The sequence below is a fragment of the Sardina pilchardus genome, chromosome 21 (assembly GCF_963854185.1).
Source record: "Sardina pilchardus chromosome 21, fSarPil1.1, whole genome shotgun sequence".
Lineage (NCBI taxonomy): Eukaryota > Metazoa > Chordata > Actinopteri > Clupeiformes > Clupeidae > Sardina > Sardina pilchardus.
Window position 1 is genome coordinate 24,128,727 of NC_085014.1, and position 23,472 is coordinate 24,152,198.

General features: G+C 44.7%; 2 protein-coding genes across 2 annotated transcripts in view; both read right to left on the reverse strand.

Annotated features, from left to right (window-relative positions):
- The window catches only part of ccdc88b (coiled-coil domain containing 88B), a 19,133-nt gene extending 8,317 nt beyond the window's left edge, over positions 1-10,816 (reverse strand). Inside the window, exons 1-19 of the mRNA XM_062524365.1 lie at positions 10,572-10,816; positions 9,924-10,072; positions 9,564-9,672; positions 8,890-8,959; positions 8,650-8,708; positions 8,443-8,526; positions 7,917-8,057; positions 7,426-7,568; positions 7,127-7,208; positions 6,731-6,889; positions 6,203-6,349; positions 5,137-5,293; positions 4,731-4,846; positions 2,965-3,054; positions 2,162-2,836; positions 1,620-1,799; positions 901-1,241; positions 295-421; positions 1-204 (exon numbers count right to left, since the gene is read on the reverse strand). The exon at positions 1-204 is cut by the window's left edge and continues 276 nt beyond it. Of these exons, the coding sequence (XP_062380349.1) occupies positions 1-204; positions 295-421; positions 901-1,241; positions 1,620-1,799; positions 2,162-2,836; positions 2,965-3,054; positions 4,731-4,846; positions 5,137-5,293; positions 6,203-6,349; positions 6,731-6,889; positions 7,127-7,208; positions 7,426-7,568; positions 7,917-8,057; positions 8,443-8,526; positions 8,650-8,708; positions 8,890-8,959; positions 9,564-9,672; positions 9,924-10,072; positions 10,572-10,631 (3,093 nt within the window). The 5' untranslated portion in view covers positions 10,632-10,816. The remainder of the gene's footprint in view (positions 205-294; positions 422-900; positions 1,242-1,619; positions 1,800-2,161; positions 2,837-2,964; positions 3,055-4,730; positions 4,847-5,136; positions 5,294-6,202; positions 6,350-6,730; positions 6,890-7,126; positions 7,209-7,425; positions 7,569-7,916; positions 8,058-8,442; positions 8,527-8,649; positions 8,709-8,889; positions 8,960-9,563; positions 9,673-9,923; positions 10,073-10,571) is intronic.
- Positions 10,817-12,295: 1,479 nt separating this feature from the next.
- On the reverse strand, positions 12,296-15,800 carry rom1b (retinal outer segment membrane protein 1b). Its single transcript, XM_062524294.1, has 5 exons — positions 15,651-15,800; positions 14,537-14,812; positions 14,139-14,293; positions 13,207-13,453; positions 12,296-12,520 (listed from the first exon to the last, which is right to left on the reverse strand). Exons 1-5 carry the CDS (start codon positions 15,798-15,800, stop codon positions 12,296-12,298), a joined length of 1,053 nt encoding a protein of 350 aa, XP_062380278.1.
- Positions 15,801-23,472: the final 7,672 nt, after the last annotated feature.

Below are 23,472 nucleotides of genomic sequence, written 5' to 3' on the forward strand. Positions count from 1 at the left end.
GGCCAGTTTGAGATCGGCCTCCGACTGCTCCAGCTTCTGGGTCAGCTCCGCCGCCTGACTGGTCATCTCCGCCGCCCGACTGTTCAGCCCCGCCACCCGGTTGGTTAGCTCCGCCACCTGAGCGGTTAGCCCCGCCACCTGGTTAGTCAGCTCCGCTCCCTGATTGGTCAGCTCCTGAGAGCGACTCTTCTCGTTGGCCAGCTCCTGCGTTGGGAAATACGAGGACATTTTTCTTGACAGCTTTCAAAACGACCCACAGGACACAACCCGGCTTGAGCTCTCCACACCACTGACCTGAGAGAGGCTGCCGATCTGGGTTTTCCCCTCAGTGTTCTCCACGGTAAGGCTCTGAATTTCTCGCTCAAGATCCTGCAGTTTGGAGCTGAGCTCTTTTAGATGGGAAATCTCCTGGCAAGCCCGTCTTTACAGAGGAATAGAGAGAGAGAGAGAGAGAGAGAGAGAGAGAGTGAGAGAGAGAGTGAGAAAGAGCGAGAGAGGTAGGGAAAAAAAGAAAGTGGTGAGAGACAGATGGGGAGTAAGGACATGACTTACAAATGGCCTCATGTCAAGGTCTAAAGAAACAAAGGCCCTGTTAAACGGCATTACAATGTTTAGGACTGCAAACTGGGCTATTTTCAAAATTGGTTGCACCACCATTAAAAAGACAAACGATTCACGCCTCCGTGGACCAACCAACAGCCCAATCAATGCAAGGTAAAAAAAATACAGTCCTAATCCCCCAAAAGTGCTGTAACAGACAAATTCAAAATTCCACATCCTTAAAAAAAAAAAAAACCCTATTCCCTTGTTATGCGGTTGTTTATTTTATTCGATTTTGAATATTTATTTGTCTCCGGCGTGCCGCTGCGCTGTGCAGCGCTGCGCTGGCTGGCCCCAGACCTGTGCTCTGCCTCCAGGCTGCAGGCGCGCTGGTTGCTGTGCTCCAGGGCGGAGGTGGTGCTCTCCAGCTGCTGGCGGAGGCGCGCGGCCTCGCGCTCCCGCTGCCGCTGCTCGCGCCGCTGGCCGTCCAGCTGGCCCTGCAGGGCCTCCTTCTCCGTCTCCAGCCGCGCGGCCTCCAGCAGCGCCTGGTCGCGCCCGCGCGCCGACGACTCCGCCTCCAGGCCGGACTCGCGCAGCTCGGCCTCCAGCTCCTCCTCGCGACGCCGCGCCGACTCCAGGCCGCGGCTCAGCCGCTCCAGCTCCGCCCTCTGCGTCTGATTGGTCAGCTCCAGCTGGTCACTCTGTGAGGTTCACGATCAGGTAACAAGCAGTTTAAGCCATAGAAAAATGTCATCCGATACCACCTTCCTGACCAAACAGGAGTGTAATTGAACCTCAGACTAAACACAATCGAACAAACACAATAGACTATCAATAATTCATACGTAGTCACAGCAGTGATATTCACAAAGATGGCTCTCACAGAAATAGGTACAGAAATAAAAATCACGTTTCATTCAGCCCTGGTAAAACACATAATACTACACTAATATAACATAAAACTTTAATATGTGTCTGTTTGTAATATAACATAAAACTTTAATGCGTGTCTGTTTGTGACCATTACAGGACGGATTAACTGTAATAACTGAAGCGTTGTGGCCGTGTTCCTGGCCCACCTTGCGCGCCGCAGCCCGGAGTGTCTCCACCGTGGCCCTCAGCGCCTCCCTCTCCCTCTCCAGCGCCGCCCGCTCGCCCTCCAGCTGCGCGATCGCCGCCGCCTCCATCTTGTGCACCTCCACCTGGCTGCGCAGCCGCGTCAGCTCCTCCTCCATCTGCAGCGACTCGCTCTGCAGGGCCTGTGGCAGAGGTCAAGAGGTCAAACTGGGAAAAAAAGGTACTAGTCTGTTTTTGGCTGAGCCACGTCAGGGCTGCAAAGCCACCCCCTCAACCGACTGTCTGTTCTTCTCCCAACCTGCAGTGGTTGATTGACATGTGATAACATATCATTCTGTGTGGTTCCGTGATGGACTGCTACATAGCAATTTGCCAATGAAAGGCACTCTGACAGGTTTCACGCAGAGAACAATCTTCCCTAAGACTCAGAAGCTCAGAAGACCTCAGGAACACTCAAGTCAGCTCTTTATTGGGTTAACACTGCAGCCCCCGTCTATCTGTGGATTTCTTATTTTGATTGACAGGTAACTGGCACATATACTACCTCCATTTGTTTCCTGGTGTCAGTCAGCATCTCTGCAGACTTCCGCAGCCTCTGAGTCTGGGCTTCAAGGACCACCAGCCTCTGCTCAGCCTCCCAGGCCTTCTTGCTCTGCTCCCCCAGCTTGGTGCGCAGGTCTTGGGCTATGGCCGCCTGCCGGTCAGCCTCTTCCTGGGCCTCCTGGAGCTGGGCAGTGAGTTGGCTGGTGTTGATGCTTAGTACGGGATCCGTTTCTTTTTTCTCTTCATCTTTCCTCTCTAGATTGGGTGCTTTGTCTTCCGTCTTGTTCTCTTCTTCCTCCCTCGTTTCCTCTGGGGGGACGGGCGCTGTCTCTTTCTCTCTTTCTATCTCCTTCTCCCCTTCAGCTTCGCCTCTGTCTTTAGTTTTGACTTTCATCTCCTCTTTGTCATCCTTCCTTTCTTTCCGGTCAAAGACCTCTTCCCCCTCTCCATCCTCTCTCTTCACTCTGATTATGTCATCCCCTCTTTTCTCTTCATCCACTCTGAGTTTCTCCTCTCTTCTCGTATCCTTTCCCTCCCCCTCTCCTCTCGGAGCGCCTCGCTTCTCCCTCTTTGGAGACTCTCCCTTCTCGTCTTCGGCATCGATAAGCTCATGTTTTGTCTTCGGTTGTTCAAGAGACTTTTTCAGGCTGGCGTTTTCGTTCTTCATGTTCTGAAACTGAGAGATAAAACATTGGTTGCATGAACTGCTGGGAATAACATGGCAGTCTCCTCTGGGGGATAGTTTGTCTTTCTTCCCGTTTGTTTGAACTCGTGTTGTTTTTTTGTCAGCCCGCTCCATCTCACCTCTCTCAGGGTACTCTGATGTTCCTCTTCCAGGCAGCGGAGTCGATCCATCTGCCTCTGAAGCTCCTCCCTCGTATCCTCGCCAGTGTCCTACAGCATTCAAAAGCAATAATCTCATCACGCTGATAAGCCCGAAATGCAATATGTTTGTAGACATAACCAGTTTAAGGCTTTGCCTTGTAAGAACTGTCACAATATCATTTGAGTTTGTCCTCAGGATATGAATTATTATAGTTCTCTTCAGAGAAATCAACATGGGAAACGAAGACACAGGGGACATTAAAACAAGACTGATTTTTTTGGTAATAAGGGCAATAAATACTTTCAAATTCTATTAACTCATAATGTGCTGTCAGCTATTAATTTAGGTGATTATTAAATTAAGTTATTAACAACCTTTTTAAATTGCAGTAATAACACTGCCCTGGAGCATGGGGGGAAATGAAATTGCCAATGGTTTTAAGGTAAGACAAAGATGCATAATAAAGAGCCTGAGGTGAACTGAGGAGACGAAACTGTGATGTTGACTATAAATCAGGTTCTTACGCAATACACTAAAGATACTGTTCGCTTTTGCATTGACAATGACAGTGATCAGCCATCCCTGACAAAAGCATCTAAAAGAGCATTCAACTTATCCCACTCATACAGCATATTCAAAGTGTTGTCATGCCAAACAATAGCATATTTTACTTTTCTAATCAGATATTTAGGTTTTGATATACAGCATGATTCAAACGCCACAAAAAAACACAGAGCTAAGAAATCGCAACATGCTTTCTGACATAGTGTACACACTACATAGGGTCCCTGTTTTGTTCTTCCTCAAATGTCTTTGAGGCAAAACATTTGCCATTATAACAACAAATGAGCTCTTATATGAAATATTGATTTCTACTATAAGTGATTTCTACATAAAAAATACAATGACTTTCATCAACACTCTGCTTACTGTCTACTGTCTACTTTTTCAGTTCAAGCAGTAACCCTTGGGGTTACAGTACGACCACGTCTTCCAGTAAAGGCAGAGTGAAGACATGCTTTTCACAAGACGGGGATTACAGCAAACATTTCCCCATGGCCAGCCTTGATGAAATGCATTCAGTTCTGACTGGACTGGCAATCACTTCAGCCAGTACTCACAGAAACCTGCTGTTTGAGCGACCACACCCTCTCTCTCTCCAGAAGTGCTAAGTACCCACTACAATAGTCCTCTACAGTAAATTACAACAATTTTGCTTGTGAGGGAGCAGCGTTCCATTCCGAGGAAAGTATCCCCTTCCTCACTCATACGCCTGGAAGTGGACTATTATAATAACGGACTGACATTTCGATAATTTCTTGGAAATAACTCCTTATTGATTAAAAGGAGAAGGAACAATGTCTTTGATAAAAAAAAAACGATCTTCACAGGGTAGACAGTATGTTCTACATTGCGACAGCATATTGAAGCTATATCACCAGAAGAGTTATACAATAGCCTTCGTAACCTTGGTAATTTGCCGCCTCGTCCTCAGATAGTCTTCAGATATTTTGATCATCTCTATGAATATTTAACATGTCCCCACATGCTCTCAGACTCATCCACTTTCATCTCTCCATAACAAAAGCCTGTGGGAGCGCACAAAAATTCCCTCTTCCCTCAGTCGCGCTACACTGTCCATCACCGCTACAGGGCCAGGAAGCCTTCCCTATGCTCCCACACGCCCTTTGACCTCTGCCTTTTGTTTTGCTCTACAGCAGCACTGCCCCGGCGACCCCCTGACCTCTCGCTCGGCCTGCAGCCGCTCCAGCCGCCTCCGCAGCTCGGCGTTCTCGTTCTCGGCTCCCAGGAGTCGCAGGCTGGAGGCCTCGCCCACCTCCACACTCAGCGGCTTCAGATCTGGAAGAGAGAGAGAGACGCAGAGATTGGCGCGGCGCGCTGGGGGGGGGGAGCAAAGAGACAGAAGACAGGTCTGCGGGCCAGACGGTGAGAGACAGCTGTCGATTAAGAGTTAAGAAGGGTCACAAGAGAAGATGTCTCTTTTCCATTTTGAATGGAATGCGTACCCCAGCTGTTCCCATTTTCAAAGGAAATTGCCGGGTGCATTTCTGCATCTGGCTACAGTGGCGGCTTCCACACACTCGGTCAAAACCAGCTTGTGGGAGGAAAACACGCTGTGTGCTGCTGACCTTGCTCTGGAGTCTGGTCTTCATCAGACTCTATCTCCGATTGGTGGAAATGATGAGTGACAACAGGACTGTGCTTTGGCCCCGACCTCAGCTCCGACTGCAGGCTTATGTTTATTTCTAAGAGCTCGTCGACCCTCTGTCTCTCTGTGTCTCGCTCCTAGGATTATAAACACACACACACACACACACACACACAGACACACACACACACACACACACACACACACACACACACACACACACACAAAATACAAACACACACATAAACATGTAGACGTATGCTAATAAACATGTGTTGGTTTTGGAGTTGGCAGGCTCTGAATGCGTTTTAAAACACTGTCCCTATTTCTTTTTGGATCAATTTGGACTGGAAAAAAAATTCTTTATGTCATATAATTTTACACATCTGCATCCCTTCATTTCCATTAATTAATTCATTAAGTTCACTCAATTAGTTGCAGCTGGGTTGTACTGAGAGACCAACCTTCTCCCATAAAATCCATTTTCCAAATGATGCTGACGTGCTCATGCAGACCATGTCTTTTTTTCTCATGTACAAACACACAGTATTACTTCATGTTGTTGATTCTCATTCAACCATGAAACCAAACCATAACCATAACCCCACATAGGCTTCATAACAACGTGTACTAAAATAGAAATTCCACAGGCCCAGAGGACACTTTGCTTAAATGGGGCTGAGTATCACTGACATATTGTAATAAATCATGTTTCACTTGGTTCAATATGTAACTGATGAGTATCTGTGGATTTGGGTAATAACTCCCTAGTTTAGCTTCTTACGGTATATCCTTTCTCTGAATTGTAAGCGAGGATTAAGGCTGTATTTTAAATCCACTGTGACAGAAACTGAAAGTTGACTCCCCCATATTAAGATGACTTCCTCTATGACATCACCTATGTTTCCTGTATTCTTCAAATACCTCCGTGGAATAGAACAGAGCACGGCAGAGCCACCGAGCCACAAGACTCTAGGTCTAAAGCCGCCGTATCTGTGTATCTGTGCACGGTGCAAGCGTATGCTATATCTGTGCACAGTACTTACCCCTTCAAGATCCATCAGCTTCTGCCGGAGCAAAAAATTGTCCCTCTCAAGCTCCCGTAGAGCAGAGCATCGTGCCCGGGCATCAGCCAGCTGCTCCTCCAGCAAAGCCTTGTTCTCCTGCAGGGTGGTGCAATACTGCTGCTGCTCCTGCAATGGCACAGAGACACGGAATTAAGTCCCACTGAGGACAGGAGGTGGTCCAGAACACACGCCCGACCACCAACGTCAATCTCCGCTAGTCTTTTGAAGCACTACATTCTGTGTATTCCACCCTATAGTAAACTAAACCACATCCATTGTTCTATTGGTGATGAATCTTCATATTGCACAACTGATGGCACTTACAGTACATTTTATCATACAGATCAAGCAAAACATGGCTTGAATTGTGTTTCACTTGAAATGCAATTCCTCATATTGATCCACAACATGTTTATTCACTATTCAGAAAATCATTACAGTTCACGTGACCCTCCCTGGAAAACCATGGGTGAGCTGCATTATCCTGGCGACCCCCTGCCCTCTGACCTTCAGCTGTGTGCGGCAGAGGTCGAGGCCGCGCAGCCGGTGAGCGCAGGACTTCAGCTCCGCCTGTAGCTGCTCGGCCTTGGCCGCCCGGTCCCGCAGACAGTCCAGCTCATCGCGGAGGGCTCGGGTCACGCGCGACTCCCCCTGCAAGGTCCGGTTCTGGACACACAACGCGCGCGCGAACAAGACGCATTACATAAATCACACGCTAATTTAGAGGACACACACAAACGATAGAGGCATTCTGCAATGCTTCATTCTCTCAGTCTATCGTTAAAGCGTCTAACTCAATTACAGCCGTTGACAATGTGCATTATTCCTTTTTTCCAAAACAGCTTATGAAAAGGTTATTGTAAGACAACTAAACAAATGAAGCCCAGAGTCTAATTAAATTACCTCCTGCTGCAGTTTCTTCAGCTCCCCCTCCAGAGTTTGAATCTCCAGCTTATAGTCCAGTAATTGATCGCCTTTGTCTTCCCTGCAAGGTACATTGACACTTGAATAATTACATTCTATAGTCTTTAATTATGATTAAGTATTATAATAATCTCTGACAAAATAATTCTATTCATCACTGCATTCTACAGTGTGTATTCATACACTGCATTCTCTCTCTCTCTCTCTCTCTCTCTCTCTCACACACACACACACACACACACACACACACACACACACACACACACACACACACTCACAGCTCCTGTTTAAGGCGCCGCAGCTTGGCCTTGCAGTCAGCCAGCTGCACGTTCAGCCCTTCTGGTGGGCCGTCTCCAAAGCCAGTAGGGGGCGCCGAGTGTGACTGAGAGGACTCACGCTCCTGACACAACTCTGCAATCCTCTGAGAGAGAGAGAGAGAGAGAGAGAGCGAACACAACTAGAGTGAGTATTTGTGTATAACCATAAATACTGGAGAATACCACAGCGTGCTGACCTGTATCTGTACCAGACCACACAGAGCTGAACTCTATATTAAGAACTCCTACGTGTACAACTCTGTTGATACAATACACAGACTACAAGTAACATGATAAACCCTGTTAGAGGCTTTGAAAACAAAACAGTACCACACCATCATATTGTTCAACATTATCTTGTTACAGGTAGAAGAAGTGCAGTAGAAGAAGTGCAGAGACTTCAGTTCCCTATTGAATTGTGGGCTCTGTGAAGCTCCCCAGTACTTGTTTACCTCCAGTTGGGTGTCCCTCTGAGAGAGCAGGCCCTGGATCTGTTTGGCCATGATGCTGAAAAGGCTCTGGACCTCCTCCGTCTGCAGCCCACACAGCTCGGCATACTGCAGCGGCAGAACCGCCCGCGGGTCCTGGGTCACCTGCAATCCAAACCAAACTGGTGTTGAAATCCTATTAGAGCCATCAGGCCTTTTCCTGGCAAATGTACATCTTCAACATACATACACATGGTGTCAGCAGCATCTGCATCAATGACTAGCCAACTAGACATTTTGCTATTCAAAAGACCAACATATAATTTAAATTCAACAGAAAACACGAACCACTTGTCAGTGTATTCATGTCCTGTCATGTTATTGCTTTGGAGCTATCTGACACTCTATTACATTGATATACAGTATAAGCTGGGTTTGCTTTGCAGTTGGGTGCCATTTTATCTATCCGCATAAAATCTACTTTCATAATAATTAGAAAACCAACAGGCAGTATATTTCTCAATGTAAATCCATAAACTGTAGTCCTGACCTCTTGAATGCAAATAGCGATAGCTGTCTGGGTTTCAATGTCCAATGCCTGAATTTGCTGGATGAAGGTTTCTTTCCTCTCACACTGAAGGGAAGATAAAACATTGATGAGTAGATAGAAAAAACAATAACAAATAATAGACAAAAGTAATTTAAGTTCCTTAAATGTGTGTATGGTGCATGAGTGAGGAATACATCGGATCTGAACCTGCACAGCACAGCCAAGTAACAGCAGAAGCAACCTCCTCAGTTCCTCCACAGCCCCCTCTAACAGAAGGAAAACACACAAACATTGTTAACATTGAGTTAAGGTATAGGTTCTGTTGTGTTGTATTGCTTTTTACATCTAGTCTGTGCTTGCTATTTCACAGGTCTTAAAATACAGTGGCTGTAAGTACGGTATTAGGTTACAGCTGAAACTGACCAGAGGGGTAGAAGCATAGGCTACCTGTGAGAGGATCTCGTCCTAAAATGGCAATATTTGGAAGGGGCATCAGAATCAATTGTTGTAGATTCTCCTGAGAAGGAGAGGCAGACAGACAGACTTTCCATTTGTAATATGCTGGTACTGACACACTACATACACAAATCCAGGTTTGGAGTACAAATATTACAGGTGACAAACTGGTGCTGTGACGTGTGGAGTGGAAATAGAAGTGTACATGGAATAGAGATACAGGTATATGGTCATGTAACTTGAGCACACAACGCATTGAATGACGGTGCGTTCTTTTCAGCATAATAAACAACACGTTTTTAAAACAACTGATAAATGCAGCCAAACGCCTGCCAACACGGAAGTTGAAAACAAGAAGTGAAACCACAAAGGCGACCAGTTAGCAACCATGAATAACAGTTCTGAGTACTCAGCAGGCAACACAAACACTCCTATTTACAACAACGAATGCTGCATTACACAGATTCTATTTCAACACAAAAACATGAGCTATGTATTTAAAGTTTCATTCAGTCAAATAGGGGATTCACAACAATTTATGATGTGTGGGAATCATTGTGACAATGTAACCAACCTTTTTGTTTACATTAGGCTAATCACCACATTAGACAAACCTAATATAGCCTAGAATCAAGAACTCCACAGCATTCCTCCCTGTGCCTCACCTGGTAGTAGGAGCGCAAGTGTCGGTTAAGGACAGAGAAATTCTGCACTCTCAGAATCTTGTCCTCATTCACGTTGCGGTAGATCTGTTCGACTTTTGGATTTGGGTCACTATAACAGGATATTTGCCATGAGTATGTTTGGTTCTGCAACTAGAGTGCAAGATCCCACTAATATGTAAAGCCATATTGTTCCATTGCTCATTTCAATCAAAGAGGTCATCATTTTATTACAATAGTAATAGGACTACATAAAGTAAAAAAAAAATGTAAGGTTATGAGGTTATGCTAATGAGAGGTTATGCTAATGGCCTGTGTTTTAAACTTGTCATCCTTTCAGATAGGGCATATTTTCTGACTTACATGATCCTCATGACTTCATTGAGAAAGATTCCATTTGTGAGTCTTTTATATATTTTCAGTGTATTCTGGGAGATGGAGTTCACTTCCATGTACTGGTGGGATGAGGGGCTTGTCATTTCCCCACCCACCACATCCTCAAAGAGACGTACCTGTCAGAAAGTGTTTTTATAACATTTTAATAATCAAATGAAATATAATAACTTCACATTAAGGCCGTATACTGCCACTTTGACAGTTAGATGAAAAAAACACCTAACAGTTGCCATGGCTTAATGGGTGCAAGGAAGCAAAAAAATGTGTGAAGCCGGGAAAAGCAGAAGTTCTGTCAGATGGTCTGGTATGGTTAAACTGTTTCTATAACTAATAACATGCCAACTCATGCATAGACCCCCTCCTCTTCCGTGGTATGGAAAGTACCACACATCCTTCACCGATCAATACTAATTCCACTCAAGAAGACATCTGAAAGGAAGCATCTCTGGATGTTACATCTCTGAGGAATGATAAAACAGTAGCGAACTACATAATTGGTGACCTCCCATCAATCTTTAACTTATCTTAACCTGTAGGCTACCGGTTGTAAATGAGATGAAAATGCTGTATAGCCTATGTAACAGAGATGTTTTGTCGGTTGTTTTCACTACATACCCACGTTACCAGTGCACTTTCCATAAAGTCCTCTAACGTTTCCGTGAAATTTGCGTCCATCTTCGTGCCGCGTGTTTCTTTTAGTAAAAATGGTCTTCAATAAATTAGGCCTACCCAAACTCTGTTATCGACATACTGCCATAAATGACAATGAACGGTCTATTTATTCATTGTTAAAATAAATACAAAACATTTAAATCTTTAAACATATCTACATTAGCCTGCTCGCTGTCTCTCTTCCTCTGTCATAGGCAGGCTACTGAGTCACCGAAAACTTTGAAGACCACACCGGAATTTCAAAGTGTATTGCATCAATTCAGTTCTGCAGCTGACTTAGGTCAGCATCACACCCGCATGCATGTGTTTCCACACATAACAGCACATGTGATGACTGACCCGCGAGTTAGATGGGAAACAAAACATTTTTTCCAATAAGAATTCATGGTGAAAATGTCACTTGCCATTCATGATTTAAGACTGTGTTAAAGCAAAGCAGAGTTATCAAAACTTTTCCAAGACCATTCTCAGCAATATACCGCCATCTGGAGGCGATGGAACAAAAGCTCAACATGGACTTGTTTGGCCTGTTTTCTAAAATAAACTAAACGAAATCTCAGTTTTGTATGCCTATTTTTTATTCATTTATTTATTCATATATTTTATTATTATCATATTATCACTTTTAACTTTGAAACTGCCTCTCAGGTTTACATAAGTCAACTGCTGAATGACAAAAAAAGAAATACTAAACACCCCAAACCCCATTGCCTATTGCAGCCAAATTTAATTTGGCCTGTAGGCCTCTGTGAGGCCCCCGATGTATTCTCCCATAGCTACTTATAAGCCGTTTGTGTATTAGTGCTCTCTCAGCAGTTTGGGCATTAGCTCCATCAACAGGATAAGGAGATTTCCTAAGGTGTTAGCATAGAGGACGTAGACCTGCCCGACTAAGCCCTCAGCACTGTGACCTCAATGGTAACCCTCCCATCGGCTGTTATTTTCATCCCTGTGTCCGCCATCCGATAATTAGGTATGTTGTATGTGTACTCACCTGATCTGAAAACTGCACTTGAGTCTGGGGTGAAATGTTACAGGAAGATGACACCAGACTACGAAATTGTTAAAAACTCTAAAGTGTTTATTCACTCCATGCACATCTCTCCAATTTGTACAAATTATTTTAGTTTTTTTTACAATCAATCAATACAATTTTTACAATTTTTGTTTTACTGTAGGTTACACAGCAATGCAAAGAGAGCAGAGGCCAACTACAAGAATTTTGCCGTAAACTGTACACATATAATACAAAGGGGGCTTTTTTCATGTCTTATGGGTATGAGTAACAGTGCATGTTTTCATTCAAGATTTTCATTAATTTTAGTCTGTGTGTGTGTGAATGTGTGTGGTGTCTCTGTATAATCCTGGAAGAGAGAGTGTATGAATGTGTGTTTTTTTGGTCCACACTTGAGTTGAGTGCAAATAATTTTGTGTGCCGTCGTGTGCACTTGGACTGGATCAGAGCCTTCTTTTTCTATGTATAACAACACTGCCATATGAGAACACATAAGAAAAAACTGCTTCAAAAAAAAACTCTCGGATGGAACCCTTGTGCACCAGTTCCCTGGAGGAGTCCGAGCTCGCCCCATCCATCCATCCGTCCGCCTACACGTGGTCATGGTGGGTCAGCTCTCCCCTGGTTCTGTTTAGCTGCTCTGTAAAGTGGCCTACTCGGAGGCCCCTGCCTCTGCGTCTCCTTCCGTCTCCGCGGACTCGTCCTCCACCTGGCCTTTGTTAAGGTGCAGGAGCATCTTCAGGTTCTCCTTGGCCTCCTCCAGCGTCTCCTTCAGCCCCTTCTCCAGGATGTAGCCCTCGGTCTCCACCTCCATGTCCTCCGCCTCCACCCCAACCATGGCCGTCTGCAGGTACCGCAGACTCGCCAGCATGGACATCTGAAAAAGAGTCCCATAAGTCACATGAGAACATGTACCATTACGGCATCGACATGTATCTTCATATGGCATATTAGTCTAGCACACAAAGAGGCATCCTTCATCCTTTCATGCAATATCAATAAGGCAATGGACAGCAGAACTCATTATCCTGACTCATTACATGAGCAGGAGAATAGTTTGGCTCCACCGGTGGCCATCATCGTCTGAGCCACTCCCCTTATGATATGTTTGCCAGGGGTTTTTATAAAGAGCTATGAGAGCTTGTAATGTATCCTCTCATTTGAGCAGGTCCACCCTCTGGTCAATAGTCATGTTTCATTTATGAACAGGCCGATCAATACTTTCTTGCAATGGAGTTTTCCCCTCACATGCCAGCACGGGTTCCCAAAGAGCAGTGTCTAATATGCTCGATTTATATTCATCCCCTGTTTACTAAATAAAATGTTTCGCCCTTTTTTCTGTCAAATTCCACCAATTTGACCTCTCACTGATTGTTTTTGTGTTGAGAAAAACATATTAATGAGGGTCCATGAAACTGTCCTATCCAAGTGTTTGACTTTCACAAAGAAAAGAAAAAATTCTGTAAAGGTCAACCGTGTTTTTGGCTTTTGCCAAGAGACTCCCCATGGACAACAACACTGGCTGAATAATGTTATGCCAGTGAGAACGGATGTCCACTGTACCTGAACCATGAATACGGAGAGGACACCAGGGCCGATGGTGTTCATGAGGCCGATGTAGTAGCTGACAAGGGCCTCGCGGCAGCCCCGCTTGTAGAGGTTGAGCTCCTCGCTCTGGTAGTCGTAGTTGTGGTGCGCCGTGTTGTCCAGGATGTGCTCCTGGATGCAGGGCCGCGGAGACGCCGGGTTGCAGCAGCTGAAGGGGACGCCGTCCATCAGGTAGCGGCCGTCCACATTGCTCCGCACACGACTACCGGTCAGAAAACAGAGAAATCAATGCTGCGGGTTAGAATTTGCATCGCACGTCAATGGTGCACTTCAGCATGAAATCAGTCACAAGGTCACAGTCCAGATACGCAGCCGTCATGTGAGCTCATGCTCTTTGGCCATGTTTGTGTGATCTATGGCACGTACAATTGAGTCGAATCAATCCAAACACTTCACACATGTGTGTTCCATAGGCTGTGGTAGGCACATGTGGGTAATTGTGTGGGTCAATGTGAATCAATGAGACCATGTGATTTCCTTTTGATTCCATACAGGAAGAGCTGTCACACAAAGTGTCCTCTTGGCCTTGCCATGTCAATACTTCCGGAACTCTCCGTTATGTCCTGCTGTTCTGGGGTGAACTTGTCCTCATCAGAGCAAAACTCGCTGTCTAAATGATTTTGTGGAAATCTGACTACACTGTCCTGTTCATGTTAACAAGGTGCTCTAAAACTGGTATTGTACCCTAAAGCATTGCATGGCATATCACTTACATATACATACTCTGTACATCGTTTGGATGCAGTATAGTTCCAGTTATTTACTTTGTTTACACCTGGACATAGAACTTCTTTAACATAATCTAGACCTATCAATACATCCAATAACCCACAACCTCACACTTTTCATTGATCTCCACTTATCTCAGCTCAGAGCCGTTCACTCACTCTTTCACTTCCTTGCAGGTGAAGTCTAAGTAGCGGTTGTTGATCCACTGCACCTCGAACCAGTCCCTGAAGTTGTTGTTGCCACAGCATTGTAACTCCATCTGCAGATGGTCAATGGTCTGCTTCTGGAAGCAACGGCCTGGGGTGTCCGTGTCCTACAGTATCACACACATCCACACAAACACACACACACACACACACACACACACACACACACACACACACACACACACACACACACACACACACACACACACACAAATGCATGTCAAGTTATGTTCTAGATAAGATAAGCAAGGGGTCACAATAAAAGAGCTTATTGCTCAATTAATTTCCCCTGAATAATAAATGGCTGGTGATCACCTATAAACAACATGTAAAGAACACAGCCCCTCTACCTTGTAGAAGCGGATGCCATTCTTCAGTCCTATCTTCAGGGACTCCTCCAGGCTGGACTGTAAGGCATAGCTCAATATCATGGTCACCAGCAACATGGTGGTGAACAGCAGAGACCCGATAAAGAAAGGAGTGAGGAAGGTCTTCCAACGGGCAAAGCGGGCCACATCCATGGAGTCCTGACAGATTCGGCCCGCGCACAGGTTAATGCCCACTGATGCCAGTCCCACTAACATCAGCAGGTTGGGCACCACATGGATGTCATCAGTGTGCATCACCTAGACAGCAGGTGACACAGGAACACTCTCATGTTACTTGAAACAGACTCCGGCCACAATCCTAACACAACATGATGGTGTAGCTACAGTTTATAAAGTGCTGGCACAGGGGCCTGATCTTGGACTTAAATGAATACATCGAAATACAATTACTGGCAGACGTTTTCAACTAAAGGCAGTAGTGAGTTACAATAACAGGAGGCCTGCTGAGTGTTTGCACATTACTCAGTCTATTCCAAGCTAACAGGCCGTGAAGAGATAATGAGGTTTTTTTTAGTAAAGTGTCCCGTCTTTTGTGCATTTTAGACTGAACGTTAATAAGCTGAGGATCTTCAAATCATCACATGCGGAAAATTTTTTGTTGTTGCTGTTGCAAAAATAGCATAAAGACAATGCATATCTCTGGTCTTGTGAGTGATAAATCCTTATAAACATCTTTTGTGTAATGCGTCAAGATGTATCCACCTGGGCTCTTATCCCTGACTACACCTGACACATATAGGACATGAGTCACACACATAATCCACCAAACTCTACTACACTATCGTACAAACCTGCTATTGACACAGTAACTTTAACAGCAAAAATAACAGTGAAATCATCATAATCATCATCATTTAAAATGAAAATTATATTTAAACAAAGAAATTATACTTTGTTTTGAAATGAGAGTGCAGTCGCAAGTACTATACTCTAATGAATTCAGATTACTTTGAATTAATTTACATTACCAAATGTAACAAAGTGCTATACGGTGAGATTGAAATTTCTGCAGAGACTGAAATGTTATATGCAGTACTGAATGCGTTCTTTAAGTCATTGAGCATTTGAGCCATACCTCAGATCTGCGGAGGAGTTCTGTCTTCAGGAACACCCCCATGGAGAAGACGACCACCCCCGAGAACATGGCCGCCCAGGAGAGCAGCCATAGACCCTGGGCCAAGCGTACCCTCTTCTGGAAGGTAAACTTGATCTTCATCAAAGTCATGATGCCTACAACAGCGCAGAGCCACAGACGGAGAGAGGAAGGCACCCGGTGAAGGAGAGGAGACGACAGAGAGGAGACTGAGTGAGACAAGCGACTAAGAAGGGCAAGATGGATTGGAGAGATCTAGGTCAAAATGGAGGAATTCCATAGAATGAAAACTTTAATGAAAGCTAGAATGAAAGAATGAAACAAAAGCAAAATTCTAAATGACTGTACTCATATCAATTAAGCAATTAAATAAATTGTGTTGTTTTGACAGCACTCAGATATTTTAGGATTTGTCAGATAAATAGTAAAAAAAAAACTACTTCAATCTAATCCTCATCAACAGCTGAGATTAAAATGGGGGTCTCACCCTGTGACGTATCAAGAGTCGTATTTATTTGGTTAGGCTCCTGCGGGTGGGCTCGCGCTCACGGGCACCGTCCTCATATTTCCGAGGCCATTTTGAAGAAGACAGGTACACACATAAAATATGATATCTAGAATGTCATCCAGGTAATCCCATTGCCTCCTCCTCCCCTGGTTTGAATCCTATTATATTAACCCCACCAATGGAAATTCAGGCCACTGTCTATTCAGCAGAGCTGCCCTTAGCGGCACCTTCAAAAGGAGGATTTGAGATGAGATGGCAGGTAAGAGGGCGCTGGTCAGAGAGAGAGAGAGAGAGAAAGGGGCAGCAAAAAAATACTTCACTGCATATTGTTTGTCTCAAAATAGTTTATGTACCAAGTAATTTAGGGTTGACAACAAAAGGTCATGTAAATGTCAAATGGGTGCTGTACCCTGTCCAGAAGACCATGAGTGGGAAATCAAAACTGAGCCTGTGTCCACTCAAAAATAAACTAATTGAATATAGCCATGTATTAAAACGATCATGTATTTAAACGCACAAAACCACAAATCACTCACTTCCTGTTCCTGTTGGGCATTGCTAACATACATTGTTTGTCTTGAGGAGTTTCAGATATGGCAAAGAAATTAGCATGAAATTTGGTGTGTGTGGGTGAAACTTGTCCAAGACTCAATGACATAAAGGGGCAGTGTGGAGTCCCTGGGCCACACCCAGGGCCAAGCCTCTGTCCATGAGTAGCAACAGTGAGAGTTTTCACCACATGGAAACCACTTACAAAAAAGGGAAAGTCTGGATCACTCCCAAAATGTAATAGTTTCTTTCTTGGGTCATTTCAGATCTTCCCTGATCATCGAAATCCATCCATAACTTTTTGAGTTATCTTGCGAACAAACAGACAGACAGACAAACCAACAAACAAATCAACAAACAAACCCTGATGAAAACATAACCTCCTTGGTGGAGGTAACAATAAGTATAATCCCTACAGAAATAATAGGACTTTGCACTGTTGGTGCAGGCCACAGCTCCTTCCCTAATAATAATAATAATAATAATAATAATAATAATAATAATAATAATAAAAACTGACTCATTTGTTGGATGTAGATCCATTTATTGGGCTTTGTTAACTTGAAATAGAGCATACAGTTTGAAAGCAGTTTTCAACATTTAAAGGATATACTGTATATCAAGACACAGGATATTTACATCTATTGTACAAATCAACAGGTTTCATGGGGGGAGCATAACATAGTCTATGTCTGAATTCACCTTTGATTTCTTTTTTTAAAGATAGAAAAACTTATGGTCTCACCAGACTTGAGTTTGATGGAATATTGTAACAGATATAACAACCTACCTAAGAATATAATGATTTTTTTTTAAAGAAATACGACAATGCAATTCTTTGGAATGGTAGATAAATTCAGACATCCACATGGTATTGTTTGACTCTCTTCAGATATGTACAGTCTATACAGAAGGTAGGAACCTATAATCTATATTATAATTAATATAATATAATCTAACTGTATAATTATTATATAAACAGCGTCAGTACTTTTCAAAGGCAGCGTCAGAACGCTATGAAAATACATACGGAAAAATACAACTGGTTGAACAGTACACTTATTCATCACAGAAGCACAAATAATCACAAGTACTGAGGAACAAATGTAGCAGATAATAATAATCATACAACAAAATGAAAATACAACATTTTTGGATACTGTCTGTAGCAGTGTTAAACATACAGCAGTCAGCGAGTCTTTGAGGCTGCTACAGTACCCATAATGCTGCTGGCATCTTGGCATGTATGGCCCTTTATGATACACACATAATCCTTTGATGCTATGGGACAGTAATCTGCAACAATGTGTAGGCCACGGTTTAGTGAAACCACTGTATCATTTCAGTATCCAAGTAGAACCAGACAAACATTCACTTTGCGACTATAATCCCAGCAGCAAAAACTAAGCTAGAAGCAGTAGGTGGGTAGAGCTAGCCTATTATTCTAATCACACATATAATGATTTTGTTTTAACAAAGCTACTACACGGTAAAAGGCAATGCAACTGGAAAATTTACTGGTCAATTTCTGCTAACACAATTTCCATACATTTTTCTTTTTAAATCTCAACAGATAAAGCCCTCACTTGCCAGGGAATGGCAGTATTTGAATATTTCAAAGAATTGTCAATAAAAAAATCTTATATCTAATTTTACTGTGTATGGTTAGTGAGTTACACTTACAAGATAGACTTGGTAATGGATTTAAATAATAATTAATTTCCACTTAAATACAAATAGGGCTATCACTTCTGAACATCTGTCATTGAGCATTTACATGTCATGAGCATATCGAGTTTTTACAATTGTATCTTAAACCACCACTTCTCCACAGAAGAACATACATACATGTATTTGTTTTGGAGTCTTTGGGTACTGAGCCATAGCCTTATCATGCTAGCTGTAGAGGAGCTACAGATCAGCTGGTTAATGCTGTCCTGGTGGTGGTCCTACCCAGTCCAGAGCGCTACCGCCTCTCTCTTCTTGGCCTTCAGCGGTGGAGGAAGGAGGCATCTGACTCATAAAATTGTCCAAAATCCTTTGCGCTGTAAGGGAGGTGAAGTCATCCCTGGGCTCACCTCCACCCGCTCCCCTGCCTGTGCCACCCACCTCATAAGGGTTTGGGGGCACCTCGGTGGCTGTATGGGTGGACAGACCCACAGACTGAAGTTCTGGGTGCTGGTGCTCGTGGCCTTTGGCCTGACCAGCACTCATGTTTTTAAACAGTGCCATGCTAATCTCAGCAACAGTGAAAGGGAGCTGTGGAGCCTTGGAGCCTCCAGCGGCCTCCATGTCCCGCCTGGTCCCGCCCCCCCTCTCCTCTCCGGACCCAGGCCACTCGGCCTGCTCTTGTTTCCATGGCATGAAGGCTGTCGTCCTGACTGGCCCGGCCTCAGGCCAATCAGTTGATGCCACCTCCACTGTCGCCAAAGCGGTCTGACTGTCTTTGCTGTCCTTCATAGCGGTAGAGCGCAGAAAACTCTTAACACTGTCCTCAGATTTGAAGTGCTTTTGCAAGAGCTCCTTGATCAAAGCGGGAACCTAGGCAACAGAAATGTAAAAGCAATTATTTGCCAAACAAGTAATCGTTTGTTAATAAATTAGTCCTGAACCAACAATGCTTGCAGCTACTATTACTCTCCACTTACATTGATGTTCTCCAGTGAACCGATGGTATTTTGGGCTGTGTCCAGCTGCTTGGTCAGTTCCAGTATCCTCTGTAACAGGTACTTCCTCTCAGAGTTCATACTCTCCGTCTATCAAACCACACAATAACACAACATTGTAAGAAAAGTATTTCAGAGGTTTAACCATTGAACATGTGCATTTCTACTCATTCTGCATCATTAAACTGGCATTTCTGGCATGGATGACTGTTTAAAAAAGTGAATCTTACAGCTGACTGTAGCTTCTGCTCCAGAGTGCTGCTAGAGTGTTGGGAGGTGGTATAGGTCTCCTGCAGTCTACAGATAACAGACAAGGACATTATTTAGGCCAAGCATCAATGCAATTAACAATTAAATGTCAGATGGTAAATTGATGGCCTACAGAGCATGTTTTATTTGCAAGCCTAACCTCTTGTACTTATCCTTGAGGACTCCGAGCTCCGACCTGGTGCACTGCAGCTCGGTCTCCATGTTCTCTATACATGCCACAGTCTGCAGCAGGTTCTCATGTAGCTCCTTGTTGTATTGCTCAAGCAGCCTGCAGAAGATGAATTTGCATTCATTTCTCACAATATGTCGCCAGTGTGGTATCAACCGGATGCTAATCTCCATATGCATGGAAAAACAAAGACTCCATAACACTACGCTCAGTTAGATTTATTCTGCTCTTCTAACAGCACCAGACAAATCGTGTAACTAATTGCAATACATTACAATGCAGAGCCCACAGTTCAGAAAGGCCGGATGGATATTAAACATGCCATTATTATGAGATAGCAGGCAAATAGAGAATTGATTGGCTTCAGGCTGGCTGATAGATCGTTGAGGACCAGCCAGCTTAAAGCACAGGAAAACTCTAGGCTAAAAGGTCATGATCAATAAAGAATGACACAACACAGATGAGAAAATAACACTCACTGAACTCTGTCGACAGAGCTCACTGAATCCTGCAGCGAGAGAGAACAGATAAAGGACAAAGAGAGGAGAAAGAGAGAGATCATTACAGGAATTATGCGAAGGGAGGGAGGGAGGGAGGCAAAGAGTAGAAGAGTGAGTGGCAGACAAATAAACGGCTTTTTCTATTTCCATGCTTCATTACAAGTTTTCTTTATTGTCCCGTTAACATATAAGTAAATGTATATGGATGTTTGTGTTTGGGTAAGGGTGTCTGTTAAGCACATCATGCTCGTATGTGTATACTCACGTAAACATAAATGTGACACACTCACCCGATGAGATCTGGAGTGTCTCCTGTGGCCTGGATGCTTGTGTAGGTCGCCGTGTCCAGAGCTGTGACTGGCAGTGGACGACTTGCTGGAGGGAGAATCGCAGTCGGGTCCCGCGGTGTGCCCGGGCGGAGGTGGGGAACCCCTGTGGTCTCCGTGGTGACGCAGTGAAGGGTTGTGACTGCCATGGTGTTCGTCGCCGTGGTGCTTGGAGCGATGGTGTTTGGACTCGTGCGCAATGGTCTCGGAGCTGGTGCTGGTGCCATCGGTGAGCCTCTGGTTGTACTTCGCCTGGTGCTGTTTGTCCCCTGTGGCACCCTGTACTTCCCCGACAGAATAGCGTTTTTTATTGTTACCATACTGCTGGTGACCCGCCGACCTGGTGGGGCTCTCAAGATTAGGCTGGTGCCTCCCTGAGTGGGAATCACGTCGTGCCTGCGACTGTGGATCAGCAGCACCAGACTTTGCTGGACTCTGATTTACAGTCTTAGCAGGGCGCTGTTTGGATTGCTGCATTCTTGAACCCTCCTCTTCCTTCTTCCCACCACCAGGGGGCTCCTTACGCTCCTGATGAGGAGATCTTGGTGACGTTGGACTGGAGCCAGGGGTGACCCCCACCCCCAGTGTATTGAGCCTGGAGGGACTTATAACTTGACGTGTTATCTCATCCAAAAATGCAGAAAACTGCAGCTTTGTTTTGACAAAATTCTCTACATTGTTTTGCTTTTGGGTGCCCACAGGCCCCCCTGCACCTTGTTTTGCTGCTTGCTCCCGGTTAGACAGCACCTCCATCGATTTGGCCTTGCGGAAGTTTGCCCGTTGGTTGGCCGCCGACCCGCCGTCCTTGTTTTTAAGGATGCCTTTGCTCGGGAGCTGCATGTGGGACACGGCCTTCTTGGGTCTGGCCCCAGCCGCCACCTCAGCATCGTCGCTGAAAGCCAGGCTCCGGCCCAGGCTTGCGGTCTTGTAGAGGTTCCCGTGCTCCATATGGGGGTGTCTGTCCCACCCCTCATGCCCGTCATCACTGTCATTGCCCTGAAGGAGCCCCTCCTCACTCTTGCTTTGTCCACGATGGAGCTTGGACAGCTTGGGGCCACGCTCTGAGCCGTGAGGGGGGTAGTGAGAGCGCTGGCTCCTGGACTGTGGGTGGCTGTGCTGGGAATGTGGCTTGTGGTGTGGCGAACACTGCTGGAATGGCGTTGGAGATCTCAAGTCGTACTCCACGCCCTCCGAGTCCCAGTCGCGAGACTTGCGTCTAGGCTCAGCTATGTTGGAGCAAGAGAGGGAGTGCTGGGGCTTGTGCGTCAAGTATGTCTCGTCGTCCAAACTTGGCTCTGAGGACCAGGACGATGAGGAGGAGGAGGAAGAGGTGGATAGGCTGGATGAGGAAGAGGACCTGGACAGGCTGTGTGGATCCTCAGCTTTGTGGTTGTTAATCTGATGGTATCCATGGAAACTGTGGTCATGGTGATGGGCTCGGTGATGAGCATGGCTGTCACTATGAGATCCTGGAACACTGCACAGAGGCACACCCCGCAAAATAAACATGGTGATTGAAGCATAGGGAAAATGAATGAGTGATTTTTAAAATTCAGAGGCAGATGTGTTCATATATGGCAATTACATGTACTTCCTAGGGAAGAGCAATGCGCAATCGCCAAATCAATACCTAAATCAATAGCCTACATAAAATCATATTTCCTGTGTGGTAAGACCTCATGTTTACACTGCAAGTAGGCCTAGTGAACTTCTTAAAAGGCTTACCTGTGAGGTGTCTTCTCATGTGACCTGTGGTCATGGTGATGATGGTGATGGTGAGGATGAGGATGGGGACCGTGTTGGTGATGTTTTCCGAGTTTTACGTCCTCATGTGAGGGTTTGTGAACTGGCGTGAAGTACTTCTCCATCACTAGGCAACTTCTTTTCAGCCAGCGCAATCAAAACATGCAGAAGGCTACCCTTCTTGGCACTAGGATAGCTACTTGTTAAACAAATCCCTCAATGTTAAAGTTAGGCTATTTTTTTGCTGAGGCTCTAACTCTGAATTTTTGCATCCAAATGTAAAAAATTCCAAAGCAAACAGAGAAAAGCTAATTACTTACATGTGCATGCCAACTGTCTGAATCTCACAAATGAACTGAACTAGTATCAAAAGAAAAATGGTCTACGTCGACATTAGTATATAATTAAACTACTTCCCTTAGTTTTCATAGAGGAAAAGGATTTTGCGCAAATTATCCAACCGCTTGGCGCATCCAGGTAATCTGTATCCAACTCTTTTTAACTTAACTATCTCTGCCTTAACCTAGACTACTGTCTAGCTCTGACTAACTTTTTCTCTGTGCCCAAACAATCACTGTGAGAGTGCCCTGTGTGCGTGCGGGTTATGGCTCTCCCCTTCACCTCATCTCTCCGAGCATCCAATAAAGATCTAATTCTGACGTAATGATGCCACATCGAAGCAACGGACAGTGTGGGACAACTGTGCCCATGGGTTGATGATGCTGGAACAAATCGAACCTGACACCGGAACAGGACCTTTGGGTTCAAGCCACCCTTCATGTCTCATTGATCTCGCTTTTAACTGTAGTGAGTTATCCTTCTGTGGGCTATACAGACATGTTTCATCACGCAGCTTACAGCAACCTAACGCAACCCAACTAGTCTCGTTTAGATCCACTGGTGATCCAGGTACAAAATCATGCTGTGGTATTGATGTCAAATTAATATTTTACATTTAAGCTTTTCTGAAGGATGTTATGTGATTTAGGTTAACATACAGTATAGACCTGTTGTTACTTAACATCAATCAAAGAATAGAGTACATTAGGTTATATCTAATGTTCAATATGCTT

What these genes read in the sequence shown, in the direction of transcription:
- rom1b (XM_062524294.1), bottom strand. Translation starts at nt 15,800, where the DNA reads ATGACTTTGATGAAGATCAAGTTTACCTTCCAGAAGAGGGTACGCTTG. An exon ending in AACTCCTCCGCAGATCTGAG is followed by an intron (nt 14,813 to 15,650) that starts GTATGGCTCAAA and finishes CCTGCTGTCTAG; the next exon opens with GTGATGCACACTGATGACAT. An exon ending in ACCTGCAAGGAAGTGAAAGA is followed by an intron (nt 13,454 to 14,138) that starts GTGAGTGAACGG and finishes TCTGACCGGTAG; the next exon opens with TCGTGTGCGGAGCAATGTGG.